General features: G+C 40.2%; 1 protein-coding gene across 1 annotated transcript in view; it reads right to left on the bottom strand.

The window, feature by feature from the left end:
- Window positions 1-887: 887 nt before the first annotated feature.
- LOC137384766 (hepatocyte growth factor-like) overlaps window positions 888-27212 on the bottom strand; it is a 47329-nt gene continuing 21004 nt past the window's right edge. Inside the window, exons 9-18 of the mRNA XM_068059193.1 lie at window positions 26367-26500; window positions 23308-23410; window positions 20437-20567; window positions 18781-18810; window positions 17389-17500; window positions 15694-15768; window positions 14484-14627; window positions 12514-12620; window positions 11317-11462; window positions 888-4765 (exon numbers count right to left, since the gene is read on the bottom strand). Of these exons, the coding sequence (XP_067915294.1) occupies window positions 4583-4765; window positions 11317-11462; window positions 12514-12620; window positions 14484-14627; window positions 15694-15768; window positions 17389-17500; window positions 18781-18810; window positions 20437-20567; window positions 23308-23410; window positions 26367-26500 (1165 nt within the window). The 3' untranslated portion in view covers window positions 888-4582. The remainder of the gene's footprint in view (window positions 4766-11316; window positions 11463-12513; window positions 12621-14483; window positions 14628-15693; window positions 15769-17388; window positions 17501-18780; window positions 18811-20436; window positions 20568-23307; window positions 23411-26366; window positions 26501-27212) is intronic.

Genomic DNA, 27212 nt, shown 5'->3' with positions numbered 1-27212 from the left:
TAACTAAATAGAGTTGTGTTAGTCAAAAAGTTCAGTTCTGAATCCTGAGCTAACATACAACTGGCAAATAGCATACACTCAGTTGTAAGGACAAGATTAATTTTCACAAGTGCCATTAGAAACCAACCAATCTCCAGTGATGTTCTTCATGGGCAAGCTGGAGTTTGGAGCATTCTGACAAGATTCAGTCTGAACTTATTCCAACCAGGACTGTAGCACAAACGTGTTGATGAGGGAGGAGGAAAGGGTGGAGGAACGGAGAGCAGGGAGTAGTGCACAACTAGGTAGAAGGCAAAGCGTACTCAGGTACTGCACAGAATGTTCAGCTTAGTTGTCCCATTCGGACAGGGAAACTGCGCAGCTGTTCTCGAGCGATGACATGCTTAAGTGCCAAGTACCATAACTGAAAACCCCTGATTTGCTTTGACAATCAAAACAAATGTTGAGAGAGACATGCTACTCCATCATTTTATGCCTCCACATTGCTTTCCAAAGTCTAACAAACATTACAAGATCTGTTTTGAAGCTTTATAAAAACTGAAAAAATGGCCCTGATATATACAGGGAGGGAGGGGAAGATCACAGGCATGGGGTGGTGGTGGTAGGGGTGCATCTGGTGATTGCAGGGAGGGTGGTGGATTCTCGTGCTTCTCCTGGCCCACAAGCAATGCTGTAAAAGTGCTTACCCTGCTGGATCTGTCCCTTTCTTCTCCCTTCAGCTGCTGGGTTTCTGCAGCCCCCGTGAACCCATGACATAGCCATTAAGTCTCGAAGTCTATTTGCAGTACAAATTTTTGCTGGCCTTACAAAATTGTGAAGCATAGTAAACCAAGATTCACAAAAAACACCTTAAAATATCAAGCTAATAATACTTTTATTATATATATAGTTCATTATAAAAAAGTACACAAAAATAGTTTTCAACAATCAGTACAGCTTTTAGCTTGAAATAGCGTGTGTGGATTGATGTAAATGGTTCAGTCTCTCCTGCTCAACAGAAGATATCAAACTGTATTTAAACATTTGCAACACAAACATTATTTAACAGGACAATAGTTGTATATAGAATTGCGCAATACCAGTTTCAAAACTCTCTCGGAAAACAGAATTACTGTGCATTGGAGCTGCTTGTAAATATTAGTGTAAAGTACGCTGCAAGCAACTTTACTTCCATAGTAACCCTAATCTGCAAGTGTACTTTAAGTACAAAAAGAGGGGAACTCAGCCCTGTTTTAAAAATTTAAATGTATGTTTTTTTTAAAACGCAAATTGTATTCTCAGGCTAGTGGCTCAAGCTAAATGTTGTTGTAAAGGTCTCATTTGTAAATTGCAACCCCATCATTCAGTAACATCACAACCTTTATGACATTCTATGACATGGACACTTTTAGGGTCAAATCACAATACAAGTTTAGTACTTTCCATTTCAAATCAGCGTCCAAACTTGTGCAATGCAAATCTGGAGTTAAAGCCCACATGTCCTCTGGAGTGTTGTGGAGATTCCTTCTTCCAGGGTATTAGTCTACATTTACACTACTCACTGATTTTAAGTATGTGTTCCCAGTAGGGAACTCCCCCATCAGGAGCATATTTTTGGAAACCGCGGGCAGGATCCCAAGCCAGTCAAAGTTGGACCTTAAAACGACTGCAAAATGAGACCACTTCACCACCAACTGCTACGCTTGGACACTAATATGACATCTTCAGTCCCTCCACTACTGCTGTTGACCCCTGCCTGTCTAGTTTTTCTCTTCTTTGGGAGCTGGAAAGCGGAGAGGGGAGGAGAAAGACAAATTAAAGCCCTTTAAAATTATTTATTCTAACTTACAAAGACTTTTCACATATTTTCCAAAAAAGAAACCAGTTCTTTGTAAAATATAGATAAAGATAGTTGAAAATATTTTCTTCAAGTGATAAAGCAAAGTTGAAACTTTCTAAAGACATGTTTATCTGGATATTGGTTGGAATGTACAGAGTTTCCTCAAACTACTGATATCATCATCACAGTAAGAAAAGAAAATACTTGGTAATTATACCTTTATACACTTGATAGCTAGTATGTTTTGATTTGTTTTCAGATGCACAATTACATACAGCAGTTGTGCTTTTCATAATAACACAATTACAGGTGTTGGAGGCATCATCAAGTAATCTCAAAATAAAAACAGCTTTCAGATCATCAAAAAGGATCGATGAAGAAATAATGAAATCCATTAAACACGGATTAAAGATATATCCACAAAATTTAGCCTGACATGCATTGCATTTACCAAAGATCACAAAAGCATTGAGGCAAGAGATGACACACAGTCTGCACCAGCTTTAGTACCAATACTGCAACCAGATGCTGCTTCAAAATTATATTGCTGTTCAGCCTTAAAGAAACTGGGAGGAAATCATTTTTTAAAAGCTTTGGAGCTTCCAGATAAGAATGACAAGGAACACCAGGTCATCCCGTAGTATTTCCCCATTCTAATCATTACATAATGTGTAAAACCACCGGCGGTAACCTTGCTGACTCTTCGTAGCCCAGTGCCACTTGGGCCAATTATAGCACATCACCAACTGCCCTGGTTCAGGTCAATTAACTCAGCACAGACCAAGCATTGAATCTGAGACCTACTAGTTGCATGACTTCGATCTGCATCTGCTTCTGCTTTTACCTAAAAGGCATCCAAATGTGGACAGAAGATCCAAAATTGTTCATCTTATTGCTGGTTAGATTTCTTTATCTTTTCTTATACGACTATACTCAGAACATTTCAGCACGCCACAGTAATCTAGGCAAGCAAAGGATTGCAGAAAAACAAACATAATTCTACATTTTGTCACAGTCTGACTGACTTTTGCAATATAAAAACAGAGGCATTTAATCCAGGTAGTTTGGTGGAAATGTTTTTTAAAAATCAGGCCTCTAGCTGTCCATTGTACTTTTTTAATTTTCTCTGTTTGGATAAAAGGAATTATTGAATAAAAATAGAAAACTATATAGTTATTTGGATCAGTTCTATCCTCAGATCAGCTTGGTAAAGGGAAATGGAAAATTAGAAACATAACTGACACCATAACTACCCAATGCGAACACAAACATAAATTTGAGAATGCAGATTTCTAAACTTGAGCTGAACTTATAAAAAGGGGTGTAACCATTGCATACATTTTAACTGGTTATTGCGGGATCAGCTCCAAATTACTTGTTACACCAAGGAAACTGTTAATCATGATAACGTTAATCCAGATTGGTAGAAGAGCAGTTAGTTGATGATAAACAGCATTGAGCATTCTCTAATCACCATCACAGTCAGGTCAGAGGTTAGCAGGTGACGGGAGAGAAAGGATTGGCCAACAGGCAAAAATACAGAAGCCAAACAAAGTAAAAGGCTCAACAGATATTTGACTACAATATTATCACAGGAATTGTAGAAGTTCCAATGTTGCAAAAACATCCATATTTCAGTTTTGGAATGCAGAGTTTGGGATATTTAGAATTTGCTTATCTGTTTTTGTTAAACTTAAGGAATGAGAACCAAAGTCAAGTCTGAGCAGCAGATGAGTGAAGAAGCAAGGTTGTGTACAGTAGAAACGCTTCTCTGTTTGCAGCCAGTTTGCAAGAAGTGTCCCAGCAAACAAAACGTTCATTCTAGCATGGGGCAGCTTCACTCACTCTAGGAAGAGTTAGAGGCTTAGGTGCAAGTTCCCTGGTTGCCATATTAGCAACAGGAAGGGGAATAAAAAATTCTGTCTATGAAAAAAGACAAGAATAAACTTTAAGATCACTTTAGTCCTTGGGATGAATATTATCCACTGCAGGCCACATTTGAATAAAAATGCAGCACTTGAATTTTAATGATGGCTTCAAAGTCCTAAAATCATGATTTAAATGTAATTCATCAGACATGAAGCATTTTGAAAACCTAGCTTAGAGAAATTGGAATAAAGTGTAAATAACACTTCCTTGGATTTTATGTTAAATTATGGATCAGCGACAGTTGGAGGGGCAGTGCTCTTAAATGAGCCTGAGCCAAGTTTCAACTACAGGTAACAGTTATATTACTGTAGTATCTGGTTCTTTGCTTGCCTTGATTCAATGTCAAAGATTTGAATCAACATTCTTAAGCTGAGCAAGAGAAGTTTTAAGGAACTAATTTTGAAATAAAAGCATTAAAGTTTTAAGGAATGTGCTGAAATTTCTGTCTTCAAGACAGGACAAGCAGCTCTTCCAATGTAAAGACATTCAGACATAAATGATTTTCAAGTGTAAGTTATACATTTGTACGAAATATTTAAAAGGCTTCCTTATGTGTGTCTACATTGCTGGAGTTGTACTTTTTCAAGTAACCTCAGGAATCCTTCCAAAACACACATACGCACAAACACACGCAAACATGTGCACACACGTGCACACACACACACACACAAACACACAAACACATAGTATACTGCAAACAATGAACAAAAGGTCAGATAAATCATTTGTAAAGGAAAGTATCAACAGACTTAATAAGTATCTGCAGCAACATAGGTCTTCAATTGATAAATTATGTATTTGACAATTAAGGATTTCTGTGGACATCCATTATATTCATCTTATGTGGTTATTTCTTCTGTATATCTTAAGAACTTTCTTTATCCATGTGACATAGTATGATACCCTCACAAAAATTCCAGGACGCTTTGGTTTCGCACAACCTCGCCCAGGAATTATGACACCTTGCAGTAATTTCTGGTCACCTTCTTCACAGATCAGAGGACCACCATAATCTCTCTGCAAGGCAAAAACAAAAGTATGTTATTACAAAAGAACATACTGTCAGCATGTTTATTGCACTTATTTTCTGTTTTGACATCTGGAGATGATATATAGCCTTAATTATGTAAGAACTGTTTATTTTGGAATAGCTAAAGTTCCACATGCACAGTATAAGATTAATACAGTAATTTAAAGATTGCAATTAATGCAACCAAAAATATACAAGAACTGAAAGCTGAAATAATATTGAGAGCCAACGGGGGAAATAAAACAATTATTAGAATATTTGTATTCTGCTGTATGGTTAAAAAAAGTCACAGAAGCAATCGAACTAAGTAATTAGGATTTTAGAGAAATGTGCAATGAAAGCAAGTAAGCTTCAAAGTGTGAGCACCAATGCAATAAATGCTCCCAATTATGCCAAAAGAAATTAGCCATTTCAGGGAGTTCTACCATTATTCCATCTGTATGAAAAGTTGGGGGTTTAATATCTTTTTACTTGTATTAATTTTATTGACTTTAAACAGGGTTAATGATATTATTGAGAAATTAGCTTGGTTTAGGCTAACTTATGCCTGATGGAGAGCGAAAGTAAAGCAATTAATCTGCAGTCAGACCACATGATTGCTGGTGATGCAGCTCCATCACGCGCACTGCACTGATGGGAAAGGTACAATATCAAGAACTGTTTCAGCATAAATGTGGCAATTTGGCTCCAGTAGAAAGATGGTAAGACCACCTACTTCAACTTTTCAAAAACATTAATCTGGAGCACAGAAATTTAGTTTCTAATTACCAGAAAGGGATATTCATCATTATTGAAAAGGATCAATTATTTCACCAGCTTTCTTCTGGCAGTCGTGGAGAACCGTACTCCAAGCAGCTCAGATTTCAGAATGACACAGCCTTGTTCCCCTCCCCTTGCAGCCCCCCCAAATGTTACCCGTCAGTGCATTTCACCACTTCTCGCTCACACCACATCACTACAGTGTATTATATATGAGTAGAACAGAGCACAATTAAAAGACTGCATCAATAGATGTTAATTCTGCTCATAATATTGTCTGTCAAAGTAACGACCACACCTCCCAATTACATGTATTATTAACATTCAGTTTCAGCAAAAAATAGCTTTACTTTTTAGAAAGGGGTGTTAATAGTTCAGTGCTAAGTGAACAGGGTTTCAAACTAAAGGCGAACAAAACTGACCACTTAATATTGCCTATCTTGTAGCAAATGCTGACAAGAGGCAGGATGAGCATGCACAAAACATTCTCCGACCTTTAGATTCTGAGTGATTTTCAGCTTTATGATTTTGAAGTTTTGTTAAAATGTTCTTGCTTCATCAGTGCAGTGTACAGAAGATTGCAACTTACAATTAAGAACATTAATCTCAACAATGCTTATTTCTCTCCCAGCATCCCCATGACCCCATCACCCAACCCCCAAATTTGCAACAGGCACCAAAAGAAAACACATTCTCTGCCTCAAAACTAAATATATGGCAAATTGTACTTGTGTGTTAGTTATTATAGGTGAGGGGCGGAGGGGGGGGGGGGGGGGTGGGATTGTAACAGCTGTTCTGGTAAAATCCAGTCTTCTTTCCTTCGTTTGCAAAATGCCTCATAATCAGAAAGTCCAACAATCAAGTGTTTACTGTATATCGTACTCTCAGTGTAAGACACAGGGCTGGATTTTACTAGCCCCTCGACATCGTGGATCATGGCGGGGATACTTGCGGGAGCAGCCCACCATGACCCACGATGCCGAGAAGGCCCTGCCGCATATTACCAGCGGCGGCGAGGGCCTTCATTTAAATAGTCAACTTCATCGAAATCAAATACCTGCTCCCGGCGGCCAACCCATGCCGCTGGCCGCAACTCACACGCCTTTGAAATTTCATCTAAGGGCTTGAAGCTCTTTAAAAATGGCGCTGGATGCCATTGCTGGGGACGCAGCGGCTGCCCCCTCTACGTCATTGAGGGAAGCCGTTCCGCTCCCTCTATTGAAATGAGCCCCCGTGCGTAATAACAAGCTGTACTGCAGAGTAGCTGATTAGTTAAGTAGCTGACCAGTCTAATCTGGCTGCTGCAGTTTCAACTTCAAAAGGTATAAATATAGAGGTCTGGGTGCAGCCTGCAAATGGTGTACAGATTGCAAGCTGAGTATGGAGATTCGACTTTGGTGAGTAGCAAGTTCGGTGAAGTGGGGAGGAGGTGCTCCATTTTCTATTTTTTTTCCTACTTTTTTAACCCTCCAGTATTTGGTTCTTGCTTTGGTGCAGTGGAAGGAGCTGTTTGGTGAATACCTGGTAAGCTGTTCTATTTATAATAAATAGTCTTTAAAGTTAAGGTATGGCAAGGCAGCTCTGCCGAGTGGAATGTACAGCCTGTGGCATGTGGGAAGTCATGGACGCACCATGTGTCCTAGATGAACACATCTGCAGGAAGTGTCATGCTGCAGAAGCTTGAGCTCTGGGTTTTGGAACTCGAGCGGCGGCTGGAGTCACTGTTGTGCATCTGCATGGCGGAGGGCTACATGGATAGCACGTTTAGGAAGGTGGTCACACCACAGGTTAGAAGCATGCAGGCAGATAGGGAATGCGTGACCACCAGGCAGTCTAACAGAACCAGGCAGGTAGTGCAGGAGTCCCCTGATATGATCTCACTCGCTAATCGGTTTTCTATTTTGGATAATGGTGAGGGTGATGGTTCCTCAGAGGAGTGCAGTCAGAGCCAAGTTTGTGGCACCACAGTTGGCTCAGCTGCACAGGAGGGGAGAAAGAGGAGTGGAAGAGCAGTAGTGATGGGAGATTTGTTAGTTAGGGGAACAGACAGGTGCTTCTGCAGCATTAAACGTGACTCCAGGATGGTGTGTTGTCTCCTTGGTGCCAGGGTCAAGGGTGTCATGGAGAGGCTGCAGGACATTCTTCTGGGGGAGGGTGAACAGCCAGAGGTCGTGGTCCACATTGGTAACAATGACATAGGTAAGAGGGGGATGAGGTCCTGAAAGCAGATTTTAGGGAGCTAGGAAGGAGATTAAAAAGCAGGACCTCAAAAGCAGTCATCTCAAGATTACTCCCAGTCCCACGTGCAAGTCAGCATTAGAATAGGAGAACTGAGCAATTGAACACATGGTAGGAGAATTGGTGTAGGAGGGAGGGTATCAGATTTATGAGACATTGGGACCGGTTCTGGGGCAGGTGGGACCTGTATAAAATGGACAGATTGCATCCTAGCAGGACTGGGACAAATATGCTCGCAGGGAGATTTGCCAGTGCTGTTGGGGAGGATTTAAACTAAATTGTCAGGGGGATGAGAACCTGAGAGGGAGCTCAGATTGGAGGGAAGCAAAACTGCTAACTTGTCAGGGTGTGGGGACCAGGAGCATGTATCAGAGAGGAATACCAAGGTGCACAGAATACTGGGGGAGATAGATAGCATAAGAGAAGGGAATAGTAAGTTATTAGGTGGGGTCAGAGTAAGGGAGAAAGTAATAAAGTCTGAATCAGGGTTAATGTGCATGTATGTGAATGCACGGAGTGTGGTTAATAAGACTGGTGAGGTACAGGCGCAGATTGTCATGTGGAAATATGATGTTGTGGCTATAACAGAGACCTGGCTCAAAGAAGGGCAGGAGTGGGTGTTAAATATTCCTGGATACAAGGTATTCAGGAAGGATAGGAAAGGGAAAAAAGGGGGAGGGGTGGCAGTACTGATTAAGAAGAGCATTGCAGGGCTGAAGAGAAACGATGTCCCAGAGGGGTCGAGGACAGATTCAATTTGGCTAGAGCTAAGGAACAAAAAAGTGCAGTTACATTGCTCAGTGTTGTCCATAGGCCACCAGCTAGTGGGAAGGACATGGAGGAACAAATTTGCAAGGAAATTACTGAGAGGTGCAAAAATTATAGGGTAGTTATAATTATCCAAACAGAGACTGGGATAATAGTAGTGTAAAGGGCAGTGAGGGGCAAGAGTTCCTACAGTGTGTTCAGGAAAGTTTTCTCCAAAAGTATGTTGCTAGTCTAACGAGAAAGGAGGCACTGCGAGAGCTGGTTCTTGGGAATGAGGTGGGCCAGGTGGTTCAAATATCAGTAGGAGAACATTTCGGGGATAGTGATCATTGTATCGTAAGATTTAGGCTGAATATGGAAAAGGATAAAGAGCAATCCAGGGTAAGAATAATTAACAGGGGGAAGGCCAATAAATTGGAGTCAAAAGCTGGCAGGAAAGCTAGTAGATGAACAATGGGTTACTTTCAAAGAAGAGATAGTTCGGGCACAGTTGAGGTATGTTCCCTCGGAGGGAAAATGTAGGGCAAACAAATCCAGAGCTCCCTGGATGACAAAAGAGGTAGAGATTAAGATAAAGAAGAAAAAGTGTGCTTGTGACAGATACCAGGTAGAAAATACTATTGAGAATCAGGCTGAATATAGAAGGTCCAGAGGGGAAGTGAAAAAGCAAATAAGAGAAGCAAAGAGAGAGCATGAAAAGAGACTGGCAGCTAGCATTAAAGGAAATCCTAAAGTTTTCTATAGGCATATAAATAGTAAAAGGGTGGTAAAAGGAGGAGTGGTGCTGATTAGGGACCAGAAAGGGAATTTACACATGAAGGCAGAGGGCATATCTGAGGTATTAAATGAATACATTGCACCTGTCTTTACCAAGGAAGAAGATGCAATCCAGGCAATGTTGAAAGAGGAGGTAAGTCAGACACTAGAAGGGTTTATAATTGATAAAGAGGTAGTATTAGATAGGCTGTCTGTACTTAAAGTGGATAAGGCACCAGGGCCAGATGAGATGCATCCAAGGATATTGAGCGAAGTGAGAGTGGAAATCGTAGAGGCATTGGCCATAATTTTTCAGTCTTCTTTAGACTCGGGGGTGGTGCCAGAGGACTGGAGAATTGCAAACGTTAGACCCTTGTTCAAAAAAGGGTGTAAAGATAAGCCCAGCAACTGCAGGCCAGTCATTATAACGTCAGTGGTGGGAAAACCTCTAGAAAAAATAATTCAGGACAAAATTAATAGTCGCATGGAGGAAAGCCAGCACATATTTCTTAAGGGAAAATCATGTTTAACTAACATGCTGGAGTTTTTTAAGGAGGTAACAGAGGGAGTTGATGAGGGCAATGCTGTTCATGTGGTGTACATGGACTTTCAAAAGGCATTTGATACAGTGCCACACAACAGACTTGTGAGCAATCTTGTAGGATCAGGAATTTCAGTTATGAAGACAGATGGGAGAAGTTAGGACAGTTTTCCTTGGAGAAGAAAAGGCTGAGAGGTGATTTGATAGAGGTATTCAAAATCATGCGGGGCCTGGACAGAGTAAATAGAGAGAAACTGTTCCCACTCATGAAAGGATCGAGAATGAGAGGGCACAGATTTAAAGTATTTGGTAAGAGAGGAAAATGTGACATGAGGAAAAACTCTTTCATGCAGCGAGTGCTAAGGTTTGGAATGCGCTGCCTGAGAACGTGGTGGAGGCAGGTTCAATTGCAGCATTCAAAGGGGAATTAGACAGTTATATTAAAAGGAAGACTGTGCAGGGTTATGGGGTGAAGGCAGGGGAATGGAACTGAGGGAATTGCTCTTTCAAGAGCCAGTGTGGACACGATGGGCCGAATGGCCTCCTTCTGTGCTATAACAATTCTGTGATTCTGTGAATATTGCAGGAGCTCTGTGGCGGCGTTTCCATGTCGGAAGGCTGCCGACTTCAAAGCATGCTGTCGCAGAGTGAAGCGCGCTGATAAAATTCAGCCCACAGGCTCAGAATATGGATGAGCATTACTGAATTTGCTATGTTCTATCAGGGTGTTGGTAAAGTCTCTCAGTATAGACATGGTTTCTTTCATGGAGTTCGTAAATGGACTCTATCAGGTCTTGATCTTGATCTTAATTCCAAGACATCTCACTGAATAAATTAAGAATTATACATAAAATAAATCCTTTACCAATGATTTTAGATTGACGCTCAGAATCGGGAGCTAGAACTTCAAACACAGGTCTAAGACCTGCCATTCATTTTGCTGCTGTTCAACAATCTTCCATCTCTTGATCAACACATCTCTCAAATATAGAAAGCTCATACAGCCCTGCACACATTTGTTAAACTACCAACAGAAAAATTACAAATTGGGAGAATATTTCATTCTAATGATCGCAAAAACAAGTCACTTTACATATAAAGCACATTGCCCTGCTTAAAACTTGTACTGACCTTCACCAACACTAATGAATGGAAGAAGACCTGGCCCACATTTCCTAAAATACCAGTTGTATCAACAGGTAATAATGGGCATTATACTACTCATTACTCTCACTGGGCAAGCTTCACATTGTAACAAATAGCATGATATTTCTTCCCAGCAAGTATCTGCTTTAGGATTTACGCTTTACCAATTAGGGCTTTTTCCTGCAGGTACACCAGGTTAACATTTGACTGATTAAGCAAATCATTAGCTATCTGGTGCTTATTTTCTTTAATATTGTATGGCATTTGACAGTTTGACAATAAGTACATACTTACCTTTAAGTTCTTTATCCTTTTAAATGTTTCTCTTACCTCACATGTACCAACGGTCCCCTTTTCATCTCCTGCACAGATTTCAGTTTCATTAATTTGGATTTTTCCTTGATGGTACTCATTGCATTTCTTATTTCCAACTATAGGGATCTGGGCTACCTTTAGCTCACCTTCATAGCCCGTACCTAAAAGAAAAACAGAAAATATGAAGCTTAAAATAGGTGCACACATGCTAGACATTAAATTAAATATTTTTTGACATAAAAAAAACATTTTCAACATGCCTACTAGTGCCTATTCACCTAAGGAAATGAGCACTATTTGAACAGCCTTCCCGAACCAGTGCAATCAGTGGAATTCTGACCTGGGTTACAGCCAGTTTTGTGGGTGGGGCCTTGAATCTTGAACCATTTTTGAAAATCATGAAAACATGAACGCAAGTAGTTTTGGGTGCAACTTGATGTTCAAAATTCGATGATCTTTTGCACTGGTTTGACCGATTTCACCTGGATCGTGCTCCTATAACTATGGAAACAAGCAGAAACTCAACATCATAGTGCTCTCATCTGCCTGTACTCCAGTGATGAACAGAGACACATTGGCATATATTTTGCCTTCACTGGATGGGTAGTAACATGGCAGAGCAGCTCCCAGGCCCTTTATAGAACTTGCCTGATTTTCAGTCCATTGTTATCAATGGAATGAGTATCAGGCAGGTTCTACGTTGTCTGTGTAATCAGCTTTACCAGAACACTGTTCAGGCAGTGAAGATGAAAATGTAACCCATTACCTTTCAACCTTGAAATTTCAGACTGAGAACGCTGGCTTAAGCAGATTTTCTCATCGTTGAGTTTCCACAACAATACATCTCAAGCATTGAGAGACTGATTAAAAATATTTAGATTTAGTGGCATGACATGAGTTATGGTTTTCAGTGCGACTGATTTAAAAATGAGTTAATGACCTGCCCTCAGGAAGAGAAAATTATAAGTTCATTCAAGCTTTGCTGGAGTCTAATTGGAAAGGACAGGAGCAGAATACAGCAAACAAAAACAATTACAAACTAAAAGAAAACACGCTAGAAGACAGGACAAATTTACTCTCAGTATATTTTATGAATCAAGCTTTTTGGTCAGTGATGAATTTAAATGATTCAACACAGGTCACATCACCCAGACTGGAAAATATCTAGGAAGTATTCTCCCCCACCTAAATGTTAAAACCTTGATCATTTACCTTTGGTTTCTCCCCATCCAGAAATATTACAGTAGATGCCCTCATGTATTACACATCCAGGCAAAGGCAATTTGATCCAATGGACGTAATCAGTTGATTTTACTGGTCTGGAAAAAGCATCGGATTAAAGCATGAAACTGGCAGTTAATATTTGTGCACATTTCAATGGAATGAGTATCAGACAGGTTCAAATCTGTGAAAGTTTCAAACAACCAAACTAATAACATTATAAAAAATAGGAGTCAAGGAATATTCTGTGTATACTTCCAATGCTAAATTTGGACTGATTTAATTCTATTTTTTTTTAATATCCATCTATTTGCTCCCCCCATCAGGAACCAGCTAATGTAGTAGCTTTCAGCATCATCCTTTTATCTCTGTGACTATTCGTTCAATCAGCCAGGATGGACATTTTCTGACAAGGACAGTTGTCAATCAAGTTTCTCATGGGCACCATGCCACACAATTAAATTGCCTTTAAGCTGCCAACAAATGGCATTGAATCAGCATTTTCTCTTTGAGAGAGAGAGAGAACAATACAACATTCCCACTTGTGAAAGGATCGAGAACGAGAGGGCACAGATTTAAAGTATTTGGTAAGAGAAGCAAAAGTGACATGAGGAAAAACCTTTTCATGCAGAGTGGTTAAGGTCTGGAATGCACTCTGTGATTTAATCTCCCAAACAGTTCAAGACAGGGAGCCTATGCAGTGGTTCAGTGCAATTAAGGAGGTCTAAACAGTTTCTGATTTGCTTCACTTTATGGAATACATCATTCTACTGCACTCTCATGGACAAAAGTTCAGGAACTGATAGAACCACCCGGGGCAGTTTTTGTTTTCGGCATTTAATCGAGTGGGCGGGGGTAAGGGGTCCACTCCGCCCACCTGATACAAATGGCAGGAGACCTGATCGAACCTCTTTATCATTGAATTGGTGAGCTGCAAGCACCAATCGCACTCCTTGTGGATAGGGAGGGTGAGAAATCCAATGGGATGGCCAATCTTAATGGCTAGCATTGGCACCTCAAAGGTGAGGATCGGAAGTGTCGAGAATGAAAAGGAGCAGCAGTTTATAGTGGCAGAGGGCATTTTTACAAGCCTACAGAAGCACAGAGATCAAATATTGAAAGTACTTAAGGCTCAAAATATGCCTGCGACTGCTGTAAAAATGTTAACCCCAGACCTGCATCCAGCTTTCCTTTGGCAGCTGAAAACAGCTGCCTCCTGACTTGTAATGCTATGGTTTGTGGCAGGTTGAGGAACTGACAGTGGCAATATGGATAGAGACAAACATGGCATTGAGGTATTCATTGTGTCATCTGCGATCTTGATTTGCATGTAGTAATGAGGCCCCTGCCTATTTCTGATGCAAGTTCTGCTCGTCTAAATCTAGGTCCGTCTGAAAATTGGAATGGGGACAAGTTGGTGGGCCAACCCTCCATGCAATTTTGGTCCTGCTACTATCCCAATTTTAGGCATAAATGAGGTGGTAGTAAGACAAAAATCACTCCTTATGAGCGTACAGTACCGAAGATAACCATTTGGCCCCTCTTGCCTATGCTGGCTCTTTGTTCGAGCAATCCAAAATTAATCCCACTGCTCTAATCCCTCCCCATAGCCTTCAAACTTGCTCTGCTTCAAATGTTTCTCCAATTTTCCCTGAAAAAGTTTGAGTGAAATCTGGCTCAACCATTCCCTGCGGTAAATCATTCCAAGTATAAAGAGATTTCTGCAAAAAGGCAATAATGAAAACTAAAATATCTGAACAGAACCAAGAGGTGAAGAATAAATGGACACAGGTATTATGCTTGTTGACACCTGGATTCATATGTAAAAGACAGAATAACATTATCTATACAGCACTCAGGCATCAAACAGATTTCAAACTGTAAAAGTGGTGCAAAATTGAATAATTGTAAATGATTAAAATGGATTTTGGCCTCGATGCCAATTCCTGACAGTGACACACCTGTCCAATTTCAACATCACAAGATTGGATCCTTCTGGTCCACAGACAAGCTGAGATATGTCCATTACTTGCTTATGGGCTTCCTCACTTTCATCATCTTTGAGAATTCCCATCACAGCTTCATATCCTCTCAAATCTTGCTTACTAAAATCAAAAACACATGTCCCAATTAGACAAACTCTTTTCTGCCTATGCAAGGCACTGCTCTTCAGCCTAAAATTACAACAAGCTGGATGCACAGAAATATAGAAATGGCTACAAGCCTACAAAATATCAACATGCTATAACAGTTTGGAAAGATGAGTGATTGGCAGAAAGCCTGATTATTTCCCAAATTAGCTAGCATGCTTTTTGAAAACAATCACACAAAAATGGAAGTTCAGTGAGATAGTGATGTTCAGTGCATCATTTTTATTTAAAAAAAACATCAATTTAGGCTAGGCTGGCTATTTATACAGATGATGTGAGTTCATTCCTAAAAGGTAGTTGTTATAGGTAATCATTACTGTGATATTCCCTTCTAACCCAGAGAAATAACTTGTGACACACAGTTAATTATTCAAAAATGGATGCAGCCAGCTATTTCAGTGAATTCCAACACTGCAAACTGATGTCAGCAACACAAGATTGATGCCAAAAATCTTTGCTTTTGTGGTTCACGAGAGGTTTTTAATCATTGCTTTGTTGTCTTGTCATTGACTGTGAGGGCACATTAGAGACTAGAACTAATTTCATACAATGTACGATGTAATCACGAACCACCATGTTGTGCAAAACTCAAACTATTACTCAGACTAAAGGCATTTGGGATTATATCTGTCCTACACTTCTGGAACTCCTGTTTATTAGTCAAGGCTTGGGATAAGTTTCCACTTTTGCAAGTTATCCACTTCATGGACCACTCAACATGATACCCAAGTGACCAGCGGGACAGCTTGCCCCCAGACTGCAATGACTACCCATGTAGCCAGTGCCAAGAGGCAACAAGGACCACCCAAGGTGCAATGCTCTCATCCGTATTTCCTCCCTCCCTGCAGGAATGTGCTGTAGCTTTCACATGTAACAGCTCAGATCAGGAATTACAATGAACCTGGATTTGTCTCTGCTTCACAATATTGAGCACTAGTGGTCTAATGCTCTGCAACATACAACCACCACAACCAGACAATCTAGCTTTCAAACAGTTGAATGAAGTGAAAAACCTGAATACCATGTGGAAAAACACTGCTTGGCTGTGAGAACCCAATTACTTTCAATCAATGATCCTCCACAGAAATGTGTATCCCTGATAGAAAAGGAAAGGATTTGTCAATAAAAGGTTACAGAAGTATGCTCGTTACAGCCACCTACAGATTATATAATACATATTTACAAAAAGATTTTACGGGATATTCATTTTCTTCAGTAATCTAAATATTGGAGGATGTAAAGGGAGATTTCCATATAATCTGAATTATTTGTCAATGAAATCTGTATAAGTTATTCATAAAAACCTCTGGCCTAGCAATCTTAGGTTGCCATTATAGAGCAATATTTGTATGAAGTCAGCAGTGCTAGAGTGCAAAGCAGAGCCAGCATGACTCAAGTTACAGTGTGAGTCAGGAGAGAGTGCTGCATATTGCATATATTGAGTTCTACTCCTCAAGCACTTTCTTTTTCAATATAGGAGCGCGGGAGGGGTCCATCTGCATTCTCACAGCATAGATAGATTCCATAGCAGGTTCATAAAGTATCCAGGAGGCCCAAAGAATTGCTGAACACTTTCTAAACTTGACGTCATACCATACTGGATTGTCCTCCACATGGTGTCAAGCTAAATCACTGTGAGAAGGCCTTCTAAAGGAGGTGACGTACCATTTGGTTTTAATGTATTCTAGAGTCAGAACATTTATAACAATTCACATTTAAATCTGCTTTGCATCAACCAGAAAATGGCTATATTTGTCAACAAAGCAAATCATTGGGAACTTCACCAAATTGTTACTTTTCTTAAAGCCAGCTCTGCTCTGTAGTTCAACCATTTTTCTTGAAACTTCTGAGGTGTTCTGACCCATGGTAATGCAGGAGATTATGGGGTGGGTGAGGTGAATACTTGAGAAGGACAAAAAAGATTCAAAACCAAATAAATTCTAACAAAAGTATGAATAGATCTATCATTTATACTTTAAAAATTTCCAAGTCACAATTTACAAAAAAGTCACACTTTGCGTTAGTCTAAGGGCGATAATTTTACATTTGGGTGATGGTGTAAAGTGGATGATATTGGATTTGTAGCCCATTATACATCCAGTCCGATTCTTCTCGTCATCGAAGTCTATTGCGCAGGGTGTATATCAGGTGGCTAACCTACAACACTCATTTTACACTTCTGATGAAAGTTAAAATAACCCTCTATTTTTGTTGAAATCAGTTCTATGAATTCAGGAAATGGAGTGGATTAGAAAATCCAGATTTGTGGAGAGTGGGGGTTCCCTCAATGAAGTCAATGTAGAGTTCAGTACTCAGCCATACAGTCCTGGAAAGCTCCAGGTTAAGATGGCACTGGGGGCACTACAACAAATTTCAGGATCGGTGTATATGAGAGGAAAATAGTAAACAAAACCACAAATATGGAAAACTGGTTACTTGGGTGAAGTACCAGAGAGCTTGGGCATGGCACCCACACTCAAGTCATCAATGCCAAGGGAGTAAGCTGGGGCATGTGGACAGGGGAACATGTCCAATTCAATGCCTCAGGATATCAGTGGTACATATAATAAACTCTCTTTTACAGAGGGGGAGAGAGAAAGAGAAATGTGTTTCTTCAAGGTTATATTAGTCACTGCTGGATAGATATTTGATCATATTCAAAAAGAAAGTTGTGGAATAACTAGGAAGGTTTGTTCCCCAAATTAAACTGGCTTACCTGTGTCGCAGGCTAACCATCCAGCTGGACGTTTTGGCTTTTGCTCGAAATCCATTTACTATTCTTGTTTGTGCTTTAGTGAAACATTTTTGAGTGCTGCCTGGGGATTGGACTGGAGAGGGAGAAGAAATAGTTTGCCATTAAAATTTAGTTTTCACAAAAATTGCTAAAAACATAAAACATAAAATCAAGACGCTCAAACTCTGTATAACCCTGAAATCAAAAATTGATGTATATTCCAACATCATTGTTTCAGTTACCCCCACCTCACCCCCATCCCCCACCCCAGCCCTTTAAAAACAGATTTCAATTCTTGATGTAACATCACTATGAATCACACACCTCTTAAAAAGTGGAAGGGGGTAGATCTGAAATATATCCTCAATATTACCAGTATTCAGGCAAAGTAAAATGGAAGTGAATTTATGTATGGAATGGGTATTCAGTACACAGAGCTAATAAAAAGGTGAATTCGGGATTTGAAATGTTTTTCGGTAGGAAATTTTGTACTTGTGTACAGGGAAGACTGGGAATACATTAGTACAGCAGCAACAAGATGGTCATTACTGGAAGTTAAATACCTTCGGTAGTGTGCAGACATTGACTTTGGAAGTACATATGTGCGTGTGAGAGAGGGAATTAAAAACAAAAATGTTACAAAAAGTGCAATGATCGCCATAACATTGGACTTCAAAGACATGTAACATGTTTGCATAATTTGTTTTAAATACACACGCAAAATATGGAAGTACCCTTCCATCCCATTACATTACAATTAGGATTTAAATGAATTGTTCTACAGATAACTGTATTTATATTATGAAGCTCTACATGTCCCTGATAGAATTCTTTAATCGACTACAAAAAGAGAAAAGTTTGATTAATTATTATCAAAACAATTACAAGAAAGAAAGTTAGTACTTTTAACAGCCTCATAAGACACGAAGATAAGTGGTTCAAGTTTGCAACTCTCTTCTGCAAATGGTAATTGAAGTGAATTATTGCTAAATTTAAAACTGAGATTGATAGCTATTTGTTAACCAAGGTTATTAGGGGATATGGGGCAAAGGTGGGTCTGTAGAGTTAGGTTGCAGATCATTCATGATCTCATTGAATGGCAGAACAGGCTCGAGGGGCTAAATACTCTACTTCTGTTCCTACAATGATGGAGGCGGGAGTTTAGGGCAACAACATTCAAGTTTACAAAAATTAGAAGGCTGTGAGGAAACAGAAAATTAATGAACATTCTATTCAAGCTGTGGAGTTAACTGTTAACATGAACTCTAAGACACTAACTAACAAGCTTCTGTTTCGGTGAAAAGTTCTCACTAAGAAGCTAAATCAGAAAATTCCCATAAAAGCGTGACAACAAATGGCAATGTAAGAACATACCTGTTGAGGGCAATTTGGATGTTTTGTCACCTAAACAGAAAGGACATGAAGTTAATATAAAGAAAATTATTCCTTGACACAATGAATTGAAATGTAATATGATAAACATATATTTAGTCCTAACAGACATCCAGAGCAAAATCTACTAAGGCTAATCTTGCCTGTATCGTTCCAATTTTAGTACATGTTCTGCCAAAACAAGCACAAGAAAGCATCGACAAGAATGGGATTTGAACCCACCTGTGCAGGGTGCAGTCATAATTAACAAAAACATCTTAAACTTTAACTCAATTCCAATTAAAACTAAAATGAACTTTAGGTTTCAAAAAGGTATAATGTAGATCCAATTGCGTGTGTGTATATGTAAAACCTTTACAGAAAAAGTTTGTGTACTGGCAGTTAAAGAAATACTGCTGTAATACACAAATACTTATTGCCAACAATTCTTGTTCAGTCTTTGGCATTCATAGCTACAGTATTAGCACGCTTCTTAGGGAAGCACGGAAATCCCTACTGTTTAGACAGAGATCCAAAAGCAGTTTATAAATAAAGACTAAAAGTCATGGATAAGAAGTATTTATATTGAGTAATTACTATTCAAAGATTAATGAGACTTTAAATGTTTTCTCCAGTGGAATTTGAGAGTTCAAATTTCTAGATAACGTTTAGGAATATTAAACATTTGTAACTGGCTTTTATGAAAACATTAGCAAATTCGCACTGCATGCTTTGAATAATGAAAAAACCCAAGCATCAAAAAGCTACAATAGACTCACTATCCTTGTTAAGTGCAGGGGCAATAGATGCAAATTTTAACTTGTCACTTTTTTCTATTCCTCAACCTTGTTTTTCCTCAGAGTTTTGCAGATCTGCTGGAACTTAAAAAAACACAGATACAGCAAAGGTTGCAACATTCACGAGAGCCTGGCTGGGAACCTCTATGCAGAATTGTGGTCCAATCATTCCACAGCATGGTGTCTCGCTGTCCACATGTTATTAACACACATCTTGATGAAATTTATTTATTTTTATTTATTTAGAGATACAGCACTGAAACAGGCCCTTTGGCCCACTGAGTCTGTGCCGACCATCAACCACCCATTTATACGAATCCTACATTAATCCCATTACCCTCTCACATCCCCACCTTCCCTCAATTCCCCTACCACCTACCTATACTAGGGGCAATTTATAATGGCCAATTTACCTATCAACCTGCAAGTCTTTGGCTGTGGGAGGAAACAGGAGCACCCGGAGGAAACCCACGCAGACGCAGGGAGAACTTGCAAACTCCACACAGGTAGTACCCAGAATCGAACCCGGGTTGCTGGAGCTGTGAGGCTGCGGTGCTAACCACTGCGCCGCTAACCACTGCGCCACTGTGCCGCCCCATTTGCATTGCATCATACAAAGAATGAATACAATAGCCCCAAAATTGTGAACCTTACTTGAAGAGTCAAGCATGGGTATCCGCATACCCGATCAGTGAAATTCCCAAATTTCTGGCTATTCAAATAAAAAGCAGGCAAATAAGAAGTGCTGTGATCAGGCACAAGGCTCTCCATGTCCAGTTCTCTGATCTGTGCTCCCACCAGCAAGACTTTGCATTGGGAGTGGAGTCTTACAACCTGCAGGTTAGTGTCTTCAGGTACTTACAAGGTTCTATTGCACAGTAGTCCCACGGAGTGAAAGGATCATTAGTGTAACACCAGGGACCATGCTTGTCAGCATCTGGATTGCGACAGTAGTTCTCCACCAGACTTTCAGAATTGGTGTACATCATGGTTCTGCACATAGGTAAAGGACACCAGTTACACAATGAAAAGACTTGTTCACCTCTGAAAGGACATGGCAGGTTAGATGTTTTAACTTTTCCACCAACACATCTTATTCTTTAACAATGTGATAACATTTAAAGCTACTGAGCAAAGTCACTGTTAAAAATAGACCACTCCAGCCTTTGCTCCATAAGACTCCAAATCGCTTGAGAGTCTCACAACCACTAAAAGCTGACTATTCTCCAAATGTGCCTGTGGAGGACCCACCAGCATTCACCATTCAGCTGGATGGGTGCAGCAGAAAGAAGTTCAACACCATTCAGGACAGAGTAGTTCTGTAGATCAATGACCTCTTCCACTGGACTCAGTATCCACTCCCCCATCATGGTGCACCATGACTGCTGTACATACTAGCCACAGAATGCACTGCCCCAACCAAACAAGGTTACTTCAACAGCAACTCCCTCCCCTGTGATGTCTACCACGAATACAGAAAAGAGCATGGAAGCACCATTACGATCAAGATCCCTTCCAGATCGCACACCACCTTGAATTGGACATATATCACCCTTCCATCATTGTGGCCAGATCAAAATCCTGGAACTTCCCCATCTAACACTATTGTGGGACTACTATCAGCAGCTCAACAAAACCCAGAAGCACCTTCTCAGAAAGGGCAATAACTGCAACCTTGACCACGTCCCAAATACAAGACACAAAACGTTTTCCCTAGGCAGAGTGGATTAAGCGCTCATCAAACTGTGAACGGAGGAGGCTTCATCCCTCAAATAGATAGTGTGGCTCCTTACTGCAGCAACAAGCCATATATGTGCAATGTTTTAACTTGATTCAAAGATTTCTTTTAAGCTGCACAATGTAAAAGACATAGAAGATTCAGAAAAGAAGGTTGCCCATAGCAATACAATCCAGAATACCAAATTGGCACCAAGTTGAATACTGATCTTTCACATTTTCAAATTGAAAATCAACACAATAGGTCAATAATCAATCTAACTAAATGGCCCGATATTTCAAAGATCCAAACTTCTGTGAAAGGAAATGTTAGAAGGCAATCATTTGAAGGAAATTGTATTTACTGATTCGGAGAATCAGCTCTTAAGCATGAAATATGTGAGGAAGTGGGAGGGAGGGACATAGAGATTGTGGTAACAGGTTCTCTTAATTATTCAATGAAAGGATGGCTCCTGAAAAATGAAAAACTAGGAGGAATTTAAAATTATCAAAACCATTGACAGTACTAAATCTATTTAATTTTGAAGAATATTTGCACTCAGATGCTTCATGACAAAAATGCAGTGACATGGTCAAATGTTGCAAATACAACTACACCATCATCCATATCATCACTGCATCCAACCTGTAAGGATTAAAGCAGCATTTCAGAAAAGATGTGGGCAAACCTCAACCCAACAGATATTCAGCAGGAACAACCCTGTATTTAGTCAAAAGCCAATGTCAGTCCATATTGTGAGTCCCTTCCTTCATCCTGGGATCTGAATTTGAATTCAGCCCATGCCAACAAAAGAGTCGATCCATAACAGACACTCATAATTCTGTCACTTGGCAAGACAATGGGCAGAATTTTGAAATCCCACCGCCGAAGTAGGCAGCGGGCGATAAAAATGGTGGCCTGCACACATGGGGTGCACGTCACGGAGCCACTGTGATTCCAAACGAGACAGCTCATTAGCATGGCTGGGGCAGCTGACCCCCGCCGATGACGTGAAGTGGGTGGGGGAGCCATCCCCAGCAACGCCTTCAGCTGCCACTGCACAGGTGCCGGTTCCATTTTTAAAGGGCTTAGAACCCTAAATGACAAGTGAAATTTTTAAAGGGCCAGTTATTTTACAGTTAATAAACATGAATAGAAAAGTCTTTCCATGCATGCTCCCACCCCCGCCCCACAATGGCATTACACATCACTCCTGCCCTTTCCCCCCCACCGGAATACCTACTGTGAATATATGACCTTCCCCCCCCCCCACAAAGTTCAGAACCTTTGTCCTTTACCCTTTCCCATTACCCCCTTGACCGATCAGGTATGTTTGACCCCGCTCCCCTCCTCCCTCACGGAGAAAATTACTTCCTCCCCCCTCCCCACAGGTGTCACCCCTCATTCTCCCGGACGGGGATTCGAAGGCGCGGCAGTGCTTGCTGCCAGAATGGAGATCGGTGCAGCAAATCAGGAGGCGACGGGACCTTTATTAATTCAGGTAAGATAATTTATTTAAATATGTAAATCATGGTCCCATCGCCAAACGTCAGTGGGAGTGGGGGTGGGGGTGGGGGTGGGGGTGGGGTGGGGGTGGGTCGCCACCACGAGGCCTCTCCGCCTCCTTTGAGATCGGACCGGGCCCTGCCGGCATCGGGTTGGTGGTGGGCCTCATCCGCAGCGATCTTCATGCCCCACCCCCCACCACTGTTCCTGCCGTTGGGGACCCTATAAAATCTAGTCCAATGTCACTTTGGGGTCATACGAATAGTTGGTGTAGAGAATAAAAATGAACAGTAGTGGGTAAGACACGCATTGTTGGAGCAGAGTAAATTTTAATTCATATCTAAATCATGCTATGCCTGACCTCCATATTAAATGCCAACATAGTGTGCTGATGTTTGAAGATGCAGGGAGTGGCTAAGCATGGTAAATGCTGGGTTGTGGGACACAGTGTTCTATTTATCCAACACCAAAAACCCCAATCCTCAGCACCCAAAGTAATTTGAGTCTTACCTTTTGGAAGCCTGGTTGTAATTTATCCATGGTGCACATGGTATGCCAGTCCTAGTTTTAGACACAGTGCCTCTATAGGCTGTTCCAGTCCCTTGGTAACACTCTAGAGGAATAAAAAGACATAGATTAGGGTTAAAACTTCAGTATCAACTTGGATTTCCAAGTCAACATAATTCTCTTTTATTATCTTTCCAATTTTCTCTCCTTATCCCACATCTCCTAAAATCATTGATTCAGCTTGAGGTATGCTTTCACAGACACCACAACACCCAAGGGTTCTGTCTATACAGACAGCCCACCAAAACAGGAGCATAGCAGTGCAAAATACACATCAAGCACACTTCTCTCAGACACCCATCAAACTAAACAACCATATCTTTGATCCTATTTATTTCTTGAGCACGTGTTCTGCATAATTTATTCCTGACTCTCAAATGGTAATCAAGTGAAATTCCAAACATATATTTTATCCATTCTCACATCTGAATTGTTAGTGAGGTCCTGCCATGAGGTTCAGCAAGACCGGTGTGTCCTGGGCCTCTCCCATACCCCTATCCTCACAAATATCGGGGTCCACAATTTAGTAACACATGCTACAGTCAACCATTAAACCCCTGAGGAAAGCCCTGGCCTTTTAATTAGATCATCTGCACATGTTCTGCAGTTCAAATCAAAAAGCAATTTCTCAAGATCTCAACAGTATAAAAGTATAGATGATCTGCAACACAAAAATGCTGGGATAATAAAGGAATTAATCCAAAGTCCAACAAACTGAATATGGAAACATATTTAGTTGTAATTCTATAGTTAAAAACAAACATAGCAATTTTTTTTTAACAGGTCAAGCCTTTCAAAGCAAGTCACATCGTCATTGTTTAGAAGATTAAAAATGTCACTGCTGTCTAGCAGAGAGACAGGTATCAGTTTAAAAAGGATGGTGATAAATTATTACAATAAACCCCAGTTTCTGTAATAAAAAGCCTCGTGACCTGAATCTCTGATTTGCATAAGAGAATGCCTTCTGGAAGTAGGTTACCTTGTGTGTTATTTTAGTATTGATGGGTGAATGTAGTGCATACATTGGAGTAAATCTGAGCAAAGTTCTTCCATAATCTGATCAATGTCCCAGAAATGCCATATGAGGCAATCAAGATCAAATATGAATAAACCAAAATGTTCATTTAGAGTTGGTTTGTTGATGAACTAAAAAATTGAGTATTGCTGAAAAAGGAGACATACTGTTGAAGCTTTTCATCTTGCACTCATCAGGACCAACACAAGAATGCCAAATTTCAGAGAGCAACAATTCATACTGCATGAGAAATGGGTGCTGATTGGTTGGCAAGTCGACTATGTTTGGTCAAGGTGTTGCCATGGAGAATCCATCAGGGAACTACTGTACCCCATGCTTTTGTTTAATTTTTAAAAAGGCACAGCACCTGGGCATGTTCTTTTTGCCTGCAGAGGACAGGTCCCTGTGTATGAATATAAGTAGCTTCCAGCAAAAGTAAGTGAACACATTGCGAGCCCAACTGTTAATCTTAAATTGGTTGTTAGTAAATTCTTAGCACACTGGGGATTGTTCAGTAAGTGCTGTTTAGTCGAGGAATCACAGCTAACATTAAACATTGTGTTCTGCAAGTACGAGCTGGTTAAGTACAGTCAGTACTCTGTTTATTGTGAACAGATGAAGGGATGTGCTGTTTGGTATGATCTGCCAGTCACTGGGATGTACAGACTATGTACCTGGAATTGCATTGGCGCTGGAATTCAAATACCACATTACTCATTTGTATGGTAGGCAGAACGTCTTTTTTGGCTTGACGGCAGCATCCTGTTAGTGGAAAATACCACTTGTGTTGCTATTGCATAGTAACAGTGTGAAACAACAGGCTTCACCTGTTGCTCAAATTTCAAGGTAATTTGAGGTAGACTGGGCACTTTTCAGGGCCGAAAGTGGTTGCCTTAGGCCCATTCGTGAGTATGTGCGATACACAACGAGCAATGATCTGATTCGGGTAGCTATTATCCTGCAGGATAACTTTGAGGCTCCCTATTTCAGCATCAAGCTTGCATGGTGAGCAAATGGCTCAGGCCCTATTTACAAGATTGCCAATAAAAACTGTATGAATAATTTTTTCACCCCTCTACTTTTGTTCCCTTCCCAGTCTCAAGTCAAGTGGCTTTAGACAAATCAACCTCACAGTGATAAACTTCAGCCATGATAAAAAGAAAAATTGCAAATTAAAAAAGAATGTGCTAGAAAGATACAGCAGGACATAAACAAGTTAAGTTAATATTTTAGATGGACTTTCAAAGTTAACATTTTGGTTATGATGCTTTGAGGTTCCATATAAATGCCCTTCGTTACAGAGGTTCTGATGAAGGGTCTCACCCTAAAACACCACCCACCCAGTTTCTCAAAGTCTCTAGGTCTACAATCCTCTTTCAAACACTGACCAACTTACTGTGTGTTGCCAACATACTGTATTTGCCTTTCAGCAATATTGTACCTTACATGCCAAATGGATTCAATGTGCAGGAATGTGTATAATTCAGGACAGTGCATGCTTTTGCTGCCCTCTTGTGCTCCATTGGTTTTCAATTAGATTATTATAGTGAGGTTATTTTCTGTCTGTTTAAATAGTGCAGAAGCGTCTAAGGAAAGCAGTCATTTAAACAGTAACCCAGATCCAACATTTTCATCTCTGTGAATTTAGAAGTGTCCTCAGTTTTTTATTGAAGAAATTCTCTATTTTAGAGAATTAAAAAAAAAAAATTCTTTCATGGGCCATGAAACTTGACAACTGAGTGGCTTGCTAGGCCAATTCAGAGGGCAGTTAAGAGGCAACCACATTGTTGTGGGACTGTACATCAGACCAGGTAAGGGCAGCAGATTTCCTTCCCGAAAGGAAATCCAGATGGGTTTTTCGGACAATTGATGATAGTTTCAAGGCACCATTACTGAGACTAGTTTTCAATTCCAGATTTTTATTAATTAATTGAATTTAAATTCCACCAACTGCCATGACATATAAACAGTCATTTGCATATTTTACCTTCTGAAAGTGGAGTCTTATTCTCACATCTTGGGATATGAAAACAATAGGCTACTCGAATTTCTGGATCTGTAGTGAAACACCAGGGAGCTTCTGCTCCATCAGGATTCCTACAGTAATTTTTGTTCAAATCCCTGTAAAGTAATCAGAACTAAATCAGCCATGATCGTATTGAATGGTGGAGCAGGCTCGATGGGCCATATAGTCTACTCCTATTTCTTGTCTTCTTGTGCAAATATTACAGGATATCAAAGATTTGAGCAATGGAACAGACTTATTCCTTATTCCATACAAAACTACAAAATGTAGCATTCACATTGAAAAGTGTTTCTTATTCAATGTATATACACTAATTGATAAACATGTTCAAATACTCAGGATCTATGATAATCATATATTTACATCTGCATTTCACGCTCGTCGACTTTCATTGTTAGAACAATTAGAAATTACAGCAATATTATGCCAGTCAGCATCTGCTTGTAGCAGCATTGACCAGGCATACCCAAACAACAGTACCAACTATGGAGTTAACCTTATGAAGGGTCATCAACCTGAAACATTAATTGTGTTCCTCACTGCAGAGATACTGCCTGGTCTGCTGAGTATTTTCAACTTTTTTCTGTTTTTTTGAAATTTAGGCTTTCTAACCAGGCAGAACACAGCTCTCCTTGTCAGCATCCAAATATTCATGGCATTTGCTGGGACAGCTGCAGTTTACCAGCATTTGGGAATTGAAACAAGTTTCTTGGCAATCCAACCAATTGTCTGGTAACTGTTGCGTTTTGTATTATAACGCAGACACGCCAATCACACAGCCAGGATCAGTGAATCCAAAAGGTAGGT

Source organism: Heterodontus francisci, chromosome 27, assembly GCF_036365525.1.
Source record: "Heterodontus francisci isolate sHetFra1 chromosome 27, sHetFra1.hap1, whole genome shotgun sequence".
NCBI classification, from domain to species: Eukaryota; Metazoa; Chordata; class Chondrichthyes; order Heterodontiformes; family Heterodontidae; genus Heterodontus; species Heterodontus francisci.
Note: the sequence above shows the minus strand (reverse complement) of the source record. Positions and strands in the feature narration are given on the sequence as shown.